This window comes from Nerophis ophidion, linkage group LG01 (assembly GCF_033978795.1).
Source record: "Nerophis ophidion isolate RoL-2023_Sa linkage group LG01, RoL_Noph_v1.0, whole genome shotgun sequence".
Classification (NCBI taxonomy): Eukaryota; Metazoa; Chordata; class Actinopteri; order Syngnathiformes; family Syngnathidae; genus Nerophis; species Nerophis ophidion.
The window spans coordinates 7849196-7866695 of NC_084611.1; the positions used below are offsets into that span (position 1 = coordinate 7849196).

Below are 17500 nucleotides of genomic sequence, written 5' to 3' on the forward strand. Positions count from 1 at the left end.
TTGACAGTAGCCTATCTAGGTAGCCTGATCTAAACGAGACTGTGATTGGATACTCACTTGTCATTCCAAAATGAGTATCCAATCACAAGTTGCAATTTAGCCGGAAGCGGGAAGTGTTGCGCTGTAGCCAAACCGGATCGCAGAGAAGGAGAACAAATTAGGTGGCAGATATATATTTGCAATGCCATTTTCAAGAAGGATATTTAAAGAGAAACTACATTCTGTGAGACAATGAAATGGGGAAATGCTCGCCATTTCCACTCGAATCAGCCGACGACGAGCGGCACCACTGGCTTGTACGGCGTCGAATGGGTTCTAAAAATGTTATTTTTTTCACTTTCAATATATTTTTTGCAATTTAAATTTTGACCGTACCACATAAGATACGTTATAATTAATGCATTTTAATTGTTTTCACATAGGATACGTTTTAAAGGCCTACTGAAATGAGATTTTCTTACTTAATAGCAGGTCCATTTTATGTGTCATACTTGATCATTTCGCGATATTACCATATTTTTGCTGAAAGGATTTAGTAGAGAACATCCACGATAAAGTTCGCAACTTTTGGTCGCTAATAAAAAAGCCTTGCCTTTACCGGAAGTATGTGCGCGTGATGTCTATACGGGCGGTATAGCTCGGTTGGTAGAGCGGCCGTGCCAGCAACTTGAGGTTTGCAGGTTCGATCCCCGCTTCTGCCATCCTAGTCACTACCGTTGTGTCCTTGGGCAAGACACTTTACCCACCTGCTCCCAGTGCCACCCACACTGGTTTGAATGTAACTCAGATATTGGGTTTCACTATTAGAAAATGGATGGATGGGTGTCGTCCTATACAGTAACTCTACGTCCTATATTGCTATATTATGTTGTCCTATACCTGCGATGAAGTAGCGACTTGTCCAGGGTGTACACCGCCTTCCGCCCAAACGCATCTGAGATAGGCTCTGGCGACCTCAAAAGGGACAAGCGGTAGAAAATGAATGGATGGATGTCGTCCTATACAGTAACTTTGTCCTATATTGCTATATTATGTCGTCCTATACCTGCGATGAGGTGGCGACTTGTCCAGGGTGTACACTGCCTTCCGCCCGAATGCAGCTGAGATAGGCTCCAGCGACCCCAAAAGGGACAAGCGGTAGAAAATGGATGGATATGTAAAGCGCTTTGAGTCACTAGAGAAAAAGCGCTATATAAATATAATTCACTTCACGTCACCGGTGTGAGGGCTCCTCACATCCTCACATTGTTTATAATTGTGAGCCAGCAGCAGTAAGAGCATTTCGGACCGATAAAGCGACAATTTCCCCATTAATTTGAGTGAGGATGAAAGATCCGTGGATGATGATATTAATAGTGAAGCACTAGTAAAAAAAAAAAAAATAATAAAAAAAATGAAAAGCGACGGCTCCGCTCGGCGGCAATGTGAGCGTTTCAGATGTAATTAGACACATTTACTTGGATAATTCTGGAAGATTCCTTATCTGCTTATTGTTTTAATAGTGTTTTAGTGAGATTGTAAAGACATACCTCAAAGTCGGATGGCTGTGGTAAACACCAGTGTCTCTCAGAGTAGCAAAGCTCACAGCTGCCTTTTTTTGACAGCTACTGAAGGAGGACGCATATTCCACTGATGTCTCCGGTAAGATATATATCACAATTTTCCCATCCAAAAACATGCTGGTTGACGTAGAGAAACATGTTGGCTTGACCGCTCTGTGTTAAAGCTTCACAACAAACAAAGAAACACCGGCTGTGTCTCGGTGCTAAAGACAGCTGCAATACACCGCTTTCCACCAACAGCATTCTTCTATGACGTCTCCATTATTAATTGAACAAATTGCAAATGATTCAGCAACACAGATGTCCAAATTACTGTGTAATTAAGCGATGAAAAAGACGACTTTTAGCCGTAAGTGGTGCTGAGCTAGTATGTCCCCTCCAACCAATAATGTCACGAACACACGTCATCATTCCGCGACGTTTTCAACAAGAAACTCCGCGGGAAATTTAAAATTTGAATTTAGTAAACTAAAGCGGCCGTATTGGCATGTGTTGCAATGTTAATATTTCATCATTGATATATAAACTATCAGACTGCGTGGTCGCTAGTAGTGGCTTTCAGTAGGCCTTTAATTGTTAAAGCATTTTAAATGTGTCATGATTGTGAAGTGAATTGTATTTATATAGCGCTTTTTCTCTAGTGACTCAAAGCGCTTTACATAGTGAAACCCAATATCTAAGTTACATTTAAACCAGTGTGGGTGGCACTGGGAGCAGGTGGGTAAAGTGTCTTGCCCAAGGACACAACGGCAGTGACTAGGATGGTGTAAGCGGGGATCGAACCCGCAACCCTCAAGTTGCTGGCACGGCCGCTCTACCAACCGAGCTATAACGCCCCGATTGGGTCGCATCTTTCTCCGAGGCTCGTTCCTCCGGGATGCAAACTGTCCACTCCGGACAGGACGTGCAGGTAGGAACATGAATTATTCGTCGAAATCAAACAAGTACCAAAAACAGAAAACAAGCCAGAGGGGAAAAAAACATGTCGATCGCGCTGGACGCTAAAAGCTAACACTTAGCATAGACCTAAAGATAAGGAATCAGTGGAAGCATTTAAGTCTCACCTTAAAACTCATTTGTATACTCTAGCCTTTAAATAGACTCCCTTTTTAGACCAGTTGATCTGCCGTTTCTTTTCTTTTTCTCCTATGTCCCACTCTCCCTTGTGGAGGGGGTCCGGTCCGATCCGGTGGCCATGTACTGCTCGCCTGTGTATCGGCTGGGGACATCTCTGCGCTGCTGATCCGCCTCCGCTTGGGATGGTTTCCTGCTGGCTCCGCTGTGAACGGGACTCTCGCTGCTGTGTTGGATCCGCTTTGGACTGGACTCTCGCGACCGTGTTGGATCCATTATGGATTGAACTTTCACAGTATCATGTTAGACCCGCTCGACATCCATTGCTTTCCTCCTCTCCAAGGTTCTCATAGTCATCATTGTCACCGACGTCCCACTGGGTGTGAGTTTTCCTTGCCCTTATGTGGGCCTACCGAGGATGTGGTAGTGGTTTGTGCAGCCCTTTGAGACACTAGTGATTTAGGGCTATATAAGTAAACATTGATTGATTGATTGAATATTCACATAATTGTGGCAAGAAGCAGTTAATGAAGTCAGGCAAAGGCCGGATTAAATAGTCCCTCTGATTAGTGCTCGGGAAACAGGTGAGCGTCCTGAGCAGCAATCAGAGACAGGTGGAAACAATAAGCAAGCATGGTAACTAAAAATAAACAAGGGTGCACAAAAACAGGAACTAAGGGAGTCCAAAACTAACAGAATCCGGGCCACGGATCATGACTGTTGGATTTATTATGTGTGTATGTATTTATGGCGGGCTTGCTTGGGAGTTTTAAGATGGGCGTGGCTACCGCTGTCACGTGACTACTTGGGTAGCTTTTAAAAATGGCGTCATGGTTCGTTTGGTAAAAAACAGCGTGCTTCGTCACTGGTAAGATCATTTTATTATGTCTGCTTTTCTTGGTTGGATCTGCTGAACTATTGTTTGAATTCCATGTTTGCTGGCTTCCTTTCTTTTTGTTTGTTGTGTGTTCGCGGCGCTTGTTGTGCGGCTGGCTGGCTGTTTGACAAACACGCACTGTTTTAGCTTTTGAACGACATCGGCAAAATGATTAAATTAAATGTTACAACCACAGTAATGTGCGGATTGAAAAGTGTTGTATTAGAGTTTTGTCACGTTGTGTGTGTCCGGCTGAATTTGAGTGATCGTAGGTTTATTCTTGGCTTGAGTTTGAAAATATCGGCACTTTACTTCCTGGTTTGGCTGATGGGATTTGTAGTTCTCTAATGTAGTTCATCTTAAATGTGTAATGTGTGGCTCAAACAGAGCGCCTGTGATTTATGTTATGTTTTAGTATGTTTGTCCATGAATCAGGGCGACATTATAAATAATTCTGATCATATTTAAAACATTACATGACATAAATTAATGATGATAATAAAATGTAATGCTAAAATTAATAAGTTAGGATAAAACCACAGTGATTGATAATATGTCATATCATGTTGACAACAATATGGTTCAGTTGATTAATTCATGTCTATTATTTGCATTATGATGATTCAAGATAGATACATTGTTTTGTTGTGTTCATGTTTACTTTTAGGTTATTACCTGCTGCTGCTGCTTCTATTGCTACTGCTGTTGCAGTACAAAATAAAAGAAGCAAAAAAGTGCACATTATTATTGTTTAGTCATTGTTGATATTATCATTATTATTATTACTTCTATGACATCACCCGACTAGTTAAACTATATGAATTAGTATCAATAAGAGGAATACATTGAATTGTGTGTGTGTGTGTGTGTGTGTGTGTGTGTGTGTGTGTGTGTGTGTGTGTGTGTGTGTGTGTGTGTGTGTGTGTGTGTGTGTGTGTGTGTGTGTGTGTGTGTGTGTGTGTGTGTGTACACAAACAATCCTATATGCAATTTGAGTAATACTAATTTTCTGCAAATGTAAAAACAAATATGAATTCTGACTAAAGAATTGGTGCCGATGGAAACGAAGAAAAGGGATTTGGGTCCACTATCTGGAGTACAGGGCAGGCAAGTGGGGGATCTTATGTTGGTGGATAACTCCTCTGGCAGGGGGCTCCCCTCCTCTCTTTTAATGCACAGCATAGGACACATAGGACACATAGGACACATAGCAAGAGTGGTCCTCAGGTCCTGTTGATCAGGGGCAGTAGCTCCACAGCCACAGATCCACTTTTAACCACTAATATCACAGTCAAAATGAAAGCTTGTTCCCATAGGCACCATAAACTGTTAATAATGTTTAGACAAAAGTGTATATTATATATACTATTATATATATATATATACAGTATATAGTATTTACATAGGTGTGTGTGTGTGTGTGTGTGTGATGGATATGTGTGTATTTTGGATATATGCATGTGTGTATGTATGTGATTATGTGTGTATATGTAATATATATATATATATATATATATATATATATATATATATGTGTGTGTGTGTGTGTATATATGTGTGTGTACATATGTATATATGTAACTGTGTGAATTTAAATGTATTATATATAGACAATATATAGCAGCAACCACTGAATTGAATTATATTATAAATATTATTGTATTATATATTGTATATATATAATATATGTATAGGGGTGGGACCTAATAAGTTGACTTCTTCCCACTCCCTTTTGAGCCAATCTTGACATCTACAAAAGACATGTAATGTTTTCAATGTAGGTGTAAAAATAATGTATTTATATATTTCTTTTGTATTTTATGTCATTCTCTTTTTTTGCACGGCTCAAAATAAATCATTCATTCATTCATTATGTTATTTGATTACTGTTATTAGCCACAGGAATAAACATCAACAGCGAGTAATTCCTTTCATGCTGAGTGACGACCCCTTATTCAGAGGGCCGATATGGAAAAAACTGAACAATGACAATATGCGGCAGAAGGTAGCCCATTTTGTACACTGTTGATGTGGTTCAATACTCAGTATGGCGTTAATATGTTCCTGTATAGTATTTCTCCAGCGATGGTCATGTGGTGAAGTCAATGATGTTATTTTGAGAAGTAATCATTGAAGTTGGACATCACTGCAGGCCTAGGTGGGAAACGCCTGGCCCGCCGCTGGGGGTTAGGTGTGGTAAGACTCCGGGTGGGTGCATGCCGGCGCCCGCCGGGCCTGCCAAAGCACCCAGCTGCGGCGTGCCACAACAATATTACATCAAAAGATACTGGTATGGTGGTAATGTCTCAAATATTCATATATGTATATATATATTTAAATATATACACAGTGTTTCCTTAAATAGCCGCCGGCCATGTAATATGCGCCTATCTTGAGTTACCGCCGGCCAAAAGCCACCAAAATAATAAGCGCATGCTAACTTTTACCATCGGGTCAATCTCGTGACTTCAAAAAGTAACACTTCCCCTGCCGTCATTTTCAAAATGGTGTAGGTGTCTTTATTTGCATTAACTTTGTGTAAACCAGGTGTCTTGTTCCACCGCCATACAGATCCCACTAATGGTTGTGATATAAAACAATTTTAACACTCTTACTAATATGCGCCACACTCTGTGAACCCTAACCAAACAAGAACAACAAACACATTTCTGGAGAGCATTGGCTCTGTAACACATTATAAACGCAACATAAGAATTACCCAGAATGCCATGTATACATCCAAGTATGCATTGCAATCTCCAATGAGAAGCAGCGAAATGCATGCGTCCTACCAGCACGCAGATAGCATGATAGAAAGGCAGATGTGATGACATGCTGTAGAGCAGTTGTCCCCAACCACTGGGTCGCGACCGCAAAAAAATTTAGAGCAATGGTCCCCAATCACCGTGGCCGCAGAAGATATTTTTATTATTGTTTTCAAATAACCGTTAATTTATTTCGGCATGCTATTATTAAAGGGGAACATTATCACAATTTCAAAAGGGTTAAAAACAATAAAGATCAGTTCCCAGTGGCTTGTTGTATTTTATGAAGTTTTTTTCAAAATTTTACCGGTCTCGGAATATCCCTAAATAAAGCTTTAAAGTGCCTTATTTTCGCTCTCTGCGAAGACACTGGCCATTTCCCTGTGACGTCACACAGTGCTGCCAATGTAAACAAACAATGGGAATACCACAGCAAGATATAGTGACATTAGCTCGGATTCAAACTCGGATTTCAGCGACTTAAGCGATTCAACAGATTACGCATGTATTGAAACAGATGGTCGGAGTATGAAAGTATTGAAGAAAAAACTGAAGCTATTGAGCGAATAGCTATTGACGCTATTCATAGCCATAGCATGGCCGAATAGCTGCGTTAGCATCGCCGGTAAAATGTGCGGACCAAACGATCAGGACTTTCGCATCTTTTGACACTGGAGCAACTTAAATCCGTCGATTGGTAAGTGTTTGTTTCGCATTAAATGTGGGTGGAAGGAAACGTAATATAGTTGCAAATGCATCTGCAGGTTATCCATACATCTCTGTGCCATGTCTGCTTTAGCACCGCCGGTAAATAGCATGTTAGCATCGATTAGCTGGCAGTCAACATCAACAAAACTCACCTTTGTGATTTCGTTGACCATCGTTGCAAATGCATCTGCAGGTTATAAATATAAATTGAATTAAGAGAACCTAAATGACCTCAAATAAACCTACAGATGAGGCGTAATGATGCAACATGTACATAGTTAGCCTGAATAGCATGTTAGCTCGATTAGCTTGCAGAGACCAAATATGTCTGATTAGCAGTCAATAACATCAACAAAACTCACCTTTGTGCGTTCATGCACAACGTTAAAAGTTTGGTGGACAAAATGAGACAGAAAAAGAAGTGGCATAAAACACTACTAGAAAGTAGAAAGTTATGCATGTAAACATACTACGGTGTGTTCAAGGACCGCCAAAATTAGTAGGACAAAACGGCGCTCGCCAAATACTCGAATCAGTGAAACATGTTTAATGTAAATATTGTGATTTATAACAATTAGGGAGGTGTGTGTCATGTTTGTCCTCCTACAGAAATCCTATTAAAACAAAATTATATTTTTTATATTTTTTCCCCTCATTTTTTTCCATTTTTCATACATTTTCAAAAAAGCTCCAGAGAGCCACTAGGGCGGCGCTAAAGAGCCGCGGGTTGCCGACTGCTGACCAGAACAAAAAAAAAACAAAAAAAAAATCCCGTTACGTGAATCAACAAAAATTCCCGATTCAATTCAATCCCGATTCTCTGGAGGACGAATCCTTCAAATGATCCTTCAGGTTCTTTTGAACTGTGGCCTTTAACCTCTTGTTTACATGCTTTTTTTATTTTTTATTTTATCTTTGCTATTTGGGCTTATTGGACTCGAGTTAGAATAAAAACTAAGAATCATCTTTTGATATGATGTACTTAGTCCTTAAGTACACAAATGTGTACTTCATGTTTAGTGACATGTTAATTCTTATTTTTACACTTTTTTTTCCTCCAAATTCCATTGTATGTTTTACTCTTCTGACACCACCAGATGGCAGTATAAGTGGCCACATAAGTGGCCATAAGACCCCAATTCAGTAGTGTACACAATTTTGGAAATATGAGTAAAAAAGGTGCTGTCCACGCATGTGGCCACTAAGCCTTTAGAGCATGGGTGTCAAACTCTGGCCCACCGTGTAATTTCACTTGGCCCTTGAGGCAATATCAGATTAACATTAGAGCTGGCCCGTCGCTGCAACACCGCATTCACCGCCAACCCTCCTGATATTCCCGGGAGACTCCCGAAGTTCAGTGCCCCTCCCGAATTTCATCCGGGACAACAATATTTGGGGTGGGCTTTAAAGGCACTGCCTTTGGGGTACTCTACAACCTGTCGCCACGTCTGCTTTTCCTCCATACAAACAGTCACATAATATATGCGGCTTATACACACACAAGTGAATGCAAGGCATACTTGGTCAACAGCCATACAGGTCACACTCAGGGTGGCCGTATAAACAACTTTAACACTGTTACAAATATGCGCCACACTGTGAACCCACACCAAACAAGAATGACACATTTCGGGAGAACATCCGCACCGTAACACAACATAAACACAACAGAACAAATACCCAGAACGCCTTGCAGCACTAACTCTTCCGGGATGCTACAATATACATCCCCGCTATCACCAAACCCCGTCCACCTCAACACCACCGCCGAAAAGAGGCATTCAATTTTTATTTAAATTTTATTTGATATGCCATTGATATTTTTTAATTATTATTATTATTTGAACCTCGATTTTGCATGTCACTATAAAGTTATATAAGCCTTGCTTGTTCAATATTCAATGCAAAACTTGTTTGGGTCCCTATTAAAAGGTTCATTTGTTCAACCTCGGCCCGCGGCTTTGTTCCGTTTTAAATAATTGGGAGCAATTTCGTCTGATGTTGGTCTGTGGATAAAAAAGATGACACCAGGCAACCTGAAAGGTGTAGTTTCAGGCAGATCGATTCATGTTGTTGGTGTTCAAAGTCAGACTTTATGGAGGCGGTAAAATCTTCACTGAAGAAGACAGCAAACAATTTCCTCCCCGAGCTGGGATAATCAAGACTATTTTGGCTAACGGAGTAACCACGCAATACAATCATAATCTAATTTATTATTCGAGAACATTTCAGATACACAGAAGACATGGGGTCTTGAGGACATATGATTATGTTCCAGATAATCCCAATTTGTGAGATTTGTGGAAAAAAAGCAGTGAATTTATTTTGAGGCGGTCCTTGGTTTCTTTGTGGCCACACATTAATAACATAAACAGCTGAGTGACTAATTTCCCGCGTGTGTTCTTATGTGTTTTACTGCCTCTACATTATAGTGAAATTTTTTACCGCAGACTGAACAACTGAATGGTTTTTCTCCAGTGTGTTTCATTACATGTTGATTCAAGCCCTGTCTTGAAAAATAGCTTTTACCACAAACTGAACAGGAGAATGTTTTTTCTCCCGTGTGTTTTCTCATGTGTTGAGTCTGGTTGCTCTTTAGGGAAAATGTTTTGCCACAAATTGAGCAGCTAAATGGTCTATGTCCGGTGTGTGTCATTCCGTGTTGACTCAAAACTGCTCTGGAAACAAAGCTTTTATCACAAACCGAACAATTGAAGCTTTTAACACCAGTGTGTCTTTTCACGTGCTCGGCCAGACCGCTCTTTTTGGAGAAGCTTTTACCACAAACTGTGCAATCAAATGGTTTTTCTCCTGTGTGCGTCCTAACGTGATCAGTCAAATTGTTCTTTTGAGAAAAGCTTTTACCGCACACGGAACAAATGAATGCTTTTTCGCCCGTGTGTGTTCTCATGTGTCGAGTCATAAGGCTCTTTCGAGAAATGCCTTTACCGCAAAGTGAACAATGAAATGGTTTCTCTCTCGTATGCGTTATCGCGTGGTCGGCCAATTGTGTTTTTTGAGTGAAGCCTTTGCCGCAGATGGAACAACTAAAGGGTTTTTCTCCAGTGTGTGTTCCCATGTGTTGAGTCAAGTTGCTCTTTAAAGAAAAACGTTTCCCACAAACTGCACAACTAAATGGTTTCTCTCCTGAATGTATTCTCATGTGATCAGTCAAAATACTGTTTTGATAAAAGCTTTTACCACATACTGAGCAACTAAATTGTTTATGTCCCGTGTGTTTCAATGTGTGTTTAGTCAAGCCTGATCTGGAACGGAAGCTTTTACCGCACACTGAGCAATTATATGGTTTGTCTCTTGAGTGTGTTCTCATATGATCAGTCAAATTGCTCTTTTGACAAAAGCTTTTGTCACAAATTGAACAATTAAATGGCTTTTCTCCTGTGTGTATCATCGCGTGTTTAGTCAAAATGCTCTTCAGATAAAAGCTTTTACCACAAACTGAACAACTAAATTGTTTTTCCCCAGTGTGTTTCATGATATGTTTGGTCAAACCTGATCCGGAAACGAAGCTTTTACCACAAACTACACATTTAAATGGTTTTTCTCCTGTATGTGTTCTCATGTGTTGAGTCAAATTGTTCTTTTTAGTAAAGCTTTTAGCACAAACGGAGCAGCTCAAAAATGTTTTAACTGTCTCCTTTACAGAACCAGTGTGAGTCCTCAAATCACCTTCACAGTCTTTATCGCCGCTCAAAGTCACTTCAACCTCGTCTTCAGTCTCACTATCTGATAGTGGAGCTAAGAGGTTGTCTACTTGTGGTTTCTCTTCATCTTCATCAATCTTCACAGAGACAACAGTCAGTGGCAACTTGGTGAAATCAGCCTCCTGCGGTCCTAGAAGACACTCTCCCTCCTGAGTGATGCAGAGTTCCTCCTCTGCCTTTTCAATGTGGGGTGGTTGTGGAGTCGCCTGCTTCAAAGTGGAGCTCCCGTCTGACTGAAAGGAAAGTTCTTCTGGATGACCAATCAGCTGCTGAACGTCTGTAGGACACAAAAAACCACAAAAGCACTCGAACTCAGACGTTAACCATGAGAGGTTTCTCCTTAAAGGGGAACATTATCACAATTTCAAAAGGGTTAAAACAATAAAAATCAGTTCCCAGTGGCTTGTTATATTTTTTGAAGTTTTTTTCAACATTTTACAGGTCCCGGAATATCCCTAAATAAAGTTTTAAAGTGCCTTATTTTCGCTATCTTCAAAACCACTATCCATTTCCCTGTGACGTCACACAGTGCTGCCAATACAAACAAACAATGGGAATACCACAGCAAGATATAGTGACATTAGCTCGGATTCAGACTCGGATTTCAGCGACTTAAGCGATTCAACAGATTACGCATGTATTGAAACAGATGGTCGGAGTATGGAGGCAGATAGCGAAAACAAAATTGAAGAAGAAACTGAAGCTAATGAGCGAGTAGCTATTGACGCTATTCGGCCATAGCGTGGGTGTACCTAATGAAGTGGCCCATAGCATGGCTGCCTTATTAGCATCCCCGGTAAAATGTGCGGACCAAACGATCAGGACTTTCGCATCTTGTGACACTGGCGCAACTTAAATCCGTCGATTGGTAAGTGTTTGTTTCGCATTAAATGTGGGTATCTAGTTTCAAATGTATATACAGCTAGCGTAAATAGCATGTTAGCATCGATTAGCTTAGCATGTCAGCATCGATTAGCTGGCAGTCATGCCGTGACCAAATATGTCTGATTAGCACATAAGTCAACAACATCAACAAAACTCACCTTTGTGATTTCGTTGACTTAATCGTTGCAAATGCATCTGCAGGTTATCCATACATCTCTGTGCCATGTCTGTCTTAGCATCGATGGCAGACACTCTGGCAAATTCAATGGGGGTCTGGCGGAAGATTTCTTGCCAGTGGTGCAACTTGAATCCCTCCCTGTTAGTGTTGTTACACCCTCCGACAACACACCGACGAGGCATGATGTCTCCAAGGTTCCAAACAATAGTCAAAAAAACGTAAAATAACAGAGCTGAGACCCGGTGTTTGTAATGTGTTGAAAATGAAAATGGTGGGTGTGTTACCTCGGTGACGTCACATTCTGGCGTCATCGCTAAAAGACCGATAAACAGAAAGGCGTTTAATTCGCCAAAATTCACCCATTTAGAGTTCGGAAATCGGTTAAAAAAATACATGGTCTTTTTTCTGCACCATCAAGGTATATATTGACGCTTGCTAGGTTTGGTGATAATGTTCCCTTTTAAAATCGCTATACACACTTTCTTCTATGTACTGTATGTGTGTGTAGTGGTTCATGGCCATTCTTTTAGTGCCTTGCCAGAAGGACGGGTCAATGTTAACACGACTTGGCTTGGACTCGGATAGAAAATGTCTGTTTCGACGGACATTAGGATACTACAAACTAGCCGTTGGAAAGTATGTTTATATGGAAATATACTGCGATAGTTTAACTTCAAATATACAACATCGATTTTCTATTTTTTTATATTATTTGTTCAATTGTCGATGGTTTTATAAGACTTCAGTCTCCTCTACTGAGCCTGATGCAAAATATGCTCCTCTACCTTTTTGCATCTCCCTCACAGGAGAGTTCACTTCTCTTCAGCTGTGGCTCATCACCACAAAAAAATGTCTGCCCTTTTCAGATGACAAATTAATGTGCTGCAACATTTTCACTACTTTTGAAAATCCATGAATTCACATTGTCGGAATTTTAAATAATTTATTTGTAAATTATGGTGGAAAATAAGTATTTGGTGACTTCAAACAAGGAAGATCTCTGGCTCTCACAGACCTGTAACTTCTTCTTTAAGAAGCTCTTCTGTCCTCCACTCGTTACCTGTATTAATGGCACCTGTTTGAACTCCTTATCCGTATAAAAGACACCTGTCCACAGCCTCAAAACAGTCAGACTCCAAACTCCACTATGGCCAAGAGCAAAGAGCTGTCGAAGGACACCAGGAAAATTGTAGACCTGCACCAGACTGGGAAGAGTGAATCTACAATAGGCAAGCAGCTTGGTGTGAAAAAAATCAACTGTGGGAGCAATTATCAGAAAATGAAAGACATACGAGACCACTGATAATCTCCCTCCATCTGGGGCTCCACGCAAGATCTCATCCCGTGGGGTCAAAATGATCATGAGAACAGTGAGCAAAAATCTCAGAACCACTCGGGGGGACCTGGTGAATGACCTGCAGAGAGCTGGGACCAAAGTAACAAAGGTTACCATCAGTAACACACGACGCCGACAGGGAATCAAATCCTGCAGTGCCAGACGTGCCCCCCTGCTTAAGCCAGTGCATGTCCAGGCCCGTCTGAAGTTTGCCAGAGAGCACATGGATGATACACCAGAGGATTGGGAGGATGTCATGTGGTCAGATGAAACCAAAATAGAACTTTTTGGTGTAAACTCAACTCGTTTTGTTTGGAGGAAGAAGAATACTGAGTCGCATCCAAGAACACCACACCTACTGTGAAGCATGGGGGTGGAAACATCATGCTTTGGGGCTGTTTTTCTGCTAAGGGGACAGGACGATTGATCCGTGTTAAGGAAAGAATGAATGGGGCCATGTATCGTGAGATTTTGAGCCAAAACCTCCTTCCATCAGTGAGAGCTTTGAATGGTTGACCAAATACTTATTTTCCACCATAATTTAAAAATAAATTCCTACAATGTGAATTCCTGGATTGTTTTTTCACATTCTGTCTGTCACAGTTGAAGTGTACCTATGATGAAAATGACAGACCTCTGTCATCATTTTAAGTGGGAGAACTTGCACAATCGCTGGCTGACTAAATACTTTTGTTGTGGTTAAAAATGTTTGGTTTGTGTTGAATTCTGCACTTATATTTATATTGTTGGTACTTTTTTTTTTAATGTTGAGTGCTTCATTTAGGTTTTTTTATGTTGTTACATAAAAAGCTTTTTTTTTTTTTTCAATTGTCATAACGTCTTGACGATTTTGTTTTGATTTTGGATACAGTACAGGCCAAAAGTTTGGAGTCAGTCCAGTCACTACAGCCTACGCTCACAGGATGTCCTCCACATGTTGGTTCCTACAGCCAACACAGAACTTGGTAAAAAAAAAATCAGTTATGCTGCTCCCTGGTCATGGAATGATATCCAGAAAGATCTGAAGCTACCAGAATTGATCACTTTGGGAGAGTTTAAGTCCATTTTAAAAGATGGAGAAACCAGTTATTTGGTTTTGAATTGAATTATTACTTACCTGTTGTGGTATGACTGCTGTTATGTTGTTCTACCTGCTCAGTGGCCTAGAGTGTTCGCCCTGAGATGGATAGGTTGTGAGTTCAAACCCCGGCTGAGTGAATTGTGAATTGTATTTATATAGCGCTTTTCTCTAGTGCCTCAAAGCGCTTTACATAGTGAAACCCAATATCTAAGTTACATTTAAACCAGTGTGGGTGGCACTGGGAGCAGGTGGGTAAAGTGTCTTGCCCAAGGACACAACGGCAGTGACTGGGATGGCGGAAGCGGGAATCGAACCTGCAACCCTCAAGTTGCTGGCACGGCCACTCTACCAACCGAGCTATACCGCCCCCACTGTCATACCAAAGACTTTAAAAATTGGAGCCATTACCTCCCTGCTTGGCACTCAGCATCAAGTTTGGGGTTAAATCACCAAAAATTATTCCCGGGCGTGGCCACAGCTGCTGCTCACTGCTCCCCTCACCTCCCAGGGGGTGATCAAGGGTGATGGGTCGAATGCAGAGAATAATTTCGCCACACCTAGTGTGTGTGTGACGATCAGTGGTACTTAAACCTAAACTTTTTGAAGTAAATATTAACACCGTTTTGACTCATCAGATTTGCTCACATTTTCAGTAGAGCCATAATAAATTCATAAAAGAAGCAAACTTCATGAATGTTTTTTTTGTGACCAACAAATATGTGCTCCAATGCCTCTATCACAGGGGTAGGGAACCTATGGCTCTAGAGCCAGATGTGGCTCTTTTGATGACTGCATCTGGCTCTCTGATAAATCTGAGCTGACGTTGCTTAACACGATAAGTAACAAATAATTCCACTTGTAATCACAGTGTTAAAAATAATGTTCAAAATGTAAAACATTCTCATGCATTTTTAATCCATCCATCCGTTTCCTACCACACCCGTTCAAGAAGTTGCGTTAATGATAAGAAGTTATTTATTTATTATTGGTTAGTGTGGGGCTTGCCCTCCTGGGGGGTTTTCAGACCCCCAAGCACTATTGAAATATTGTTTTATTTTTCAATAAGTCTCTCAGTTGCTTTCCAGCAATAGTATTTCCAGCCCCAACCCAGTCTCTCCTCCTGGTTGCTGCTTATAACAGAGCGACAGGTGACTAGATAGCAAGGCCCAGGTGGGCCTTCTACGCACCTGTCGCTGCAGGCCCGCAGGCCACGCCCCCACCACAGTTAGCTTCAGAATAACAATGTTATTACAAAGAATAAGCGACCTATTATACTCTAGAATTGTTGGTCTTACTTAAAAATGTATGTGTTTGGTTGTGTTCAGTGTTGAAAAAAAATATTATATGGCTCTTACGGAAATATATTTGAAAATATTTGGCTTTTTGGCTCTCTCAGCCAAAAAGGTTCCCCACCCCTGCTCTATCACAAAAAATAAGAATTGTAGAAATGATTGGAAACTCAAGACAGCCATTACATCAGCGTTTCTCAAAGTGTGAGGCGGGCCCCCCTGGTGGGGAATAGAGACATGACCGGTGGGGCGCGAGAAATGGGAGGAAATGTAACTTTTTTACAACCCCATTTTCTATACAAACTGTAAATCACTGTCAAACGACACAGTTGCGAGACGTATATGCGACATTGCAAGTGATCTTGAGGAACAACTCGTAGACAAATCAAAAGAAAGTCGTTTTGCTTTAAAAGTGGACGAAGCTACTGACGGCAATAAAGACTGCCTGTTCATCGCATGCATGATACGTCCGCTTTGCGAATGGCGAGTCACTGTGTGAGGATTTGCTGTTTTGCAAGTACAAAAAAAAATAGAGCCAGTGCTGATGAGCTGTTCAAGATAATGGACAGTTTCCTCAAAGAACACGAGCTTAAATGGGAAAACTGTGTGGGCTTTTGCTCTGATGGCGCACAGACCATGGCAGGGTCAAGAAACGGGCTGCAGGCTCTGATAAAGAGGGTTGCGCCAAATGCGCATTGGACACATTGTGTCATTCACCGGGAAGCACTCGCCTCAAGGCAGCTCAGCCCCGAACTCAATGAGGTTTTAACAAATGTTGTGAGCGCGGTAAATTTGATCAAAACACAAAAAAGCGGCACTATTAATTAATTTATTATTGAACTTGATGCAAGTTATTTGATTTATTATTGAACTTGATGCAAGTTATACCACAGCTGCAGTTCTTTTATTTAATATTGAACTTGATGTTATTTTATGGTATTGAGTTTGAATGTATACAACTTGATGTTACTTGATGTTCAATCAATTTGAAAATGTTCATCTTGGCATTAGCGTTCTGTTTGGGCGATGGGGGCAGATGGGGCTTGAACCCCCCCCCCCTTGTCCAAAGTGGGGGATGACAAAAAAAGTTTGAGAACCACTGCATTACATTATGTTCTTTACAAGTGTATGTAAACTTTTGACCACGACTATATATACTTACATATACACAAACAGACAAACACACACGTATATATATATATATATATTCCGCCCGAATGCAGCTGAGATAGGCTCCAGCGACCCCAAAAGGGACAAGCGGTAGGAAAATGGATGGATGGCTGCCTTCTTCAAGCTAACAATCATGGCGGCCCCTTGTTTACATTCCTCAACAGTCGGCTAGTTTCTCATCAAGCCTCCTTTCAGGGCTTGAAATAGCTTCCGAATAACAAAGCTCCAACTCACTCACCTTCATCTTTGGTCTTTATCTCCGTTGGTGATTTGCTGGAAGTTTCTGATTGTCTTTCACTTTCTCTTTGACATGACGTCACCATCTTAGCATAGCAGCAGTCGTCCATCTTCTATCACGTCTTCAATCTTCACTCCAGGTAACACTCCATCGCTCCAAACTCACCTTCAGTTAAATTGTGTTTGGAAGAGACTAATATTTCAGATATTTGATGCTATATTAGAATCCCTATGGCGACAAGATCGTAAACGTGAAACTCCCCCGGGAAACGGCAGCCGTTCAGTCCGCCATCTTGGTTGTTTCGCTTTGCAATGGCCACTGCTTGATCAGTTTGCGCATGCGCCCGGAGTCCGTTCCCTACTTGTCTGCAGCGTCTACGCCAGGGGCGCTCACACTTTTTCTGCAGGCGAGCTACTTTTCAATTGACCAAGTCAATTTATATTTATTTATTTATGAAAGAGACATTTTTGTTAACAAGTTAATGGTGTTTAATGATAATACAAACATGTTTAACACACATATGTAACAGGGTCAATTACGTCTTGTAAATAATTTATTTTCTAAAGTTTTATTATTGTTATAATTACACAAAATATGTAAGTTACATGTAAA

General features: G+C 40.9%; 1 protein-coding gene across 3 annotated transcripts in view; it reads right to left on the minus strand.

Moving 5' to 3' along the window:
• The window catches only part of LOC133538135 (gastrula zinc finger protein XlCGF26.1-like), a 263415-nt gene extending 246201 nt beyond the window's left edge, over positions 1-17214 (minus strand). Inside the window, exons 1-3 of one of the 3 annotated variants that reach the window (XM_061882080.1) lie at positions 16889-17214; positions 13067-13199; positions 12102-12994 (exon numbers count right to left, since the gene is read on the minus strand). In XM_061882080.1, the coding sequence (XP_061738064.1) occupies positions 12718-12994; positions 13067-13199; positions 16889-16997 (519 nt within the window). In that variant the 5' untranslated portion in view covers positions 16998-17214 and the 3' untranslated portion in view covers positions 12102-12717. Of the gene's footprint in view, positions 1-5984; positions 10989-12101; positions 12995-13066; positions 13200-16888 lie in introns of those variants that run through there. The other 2 variants (XM_061879897.1, XM_061880637.1) reach the window with 2 other exon arrangements.
• Positions 17215-17500: the final 286 nt, after the last annotated feature.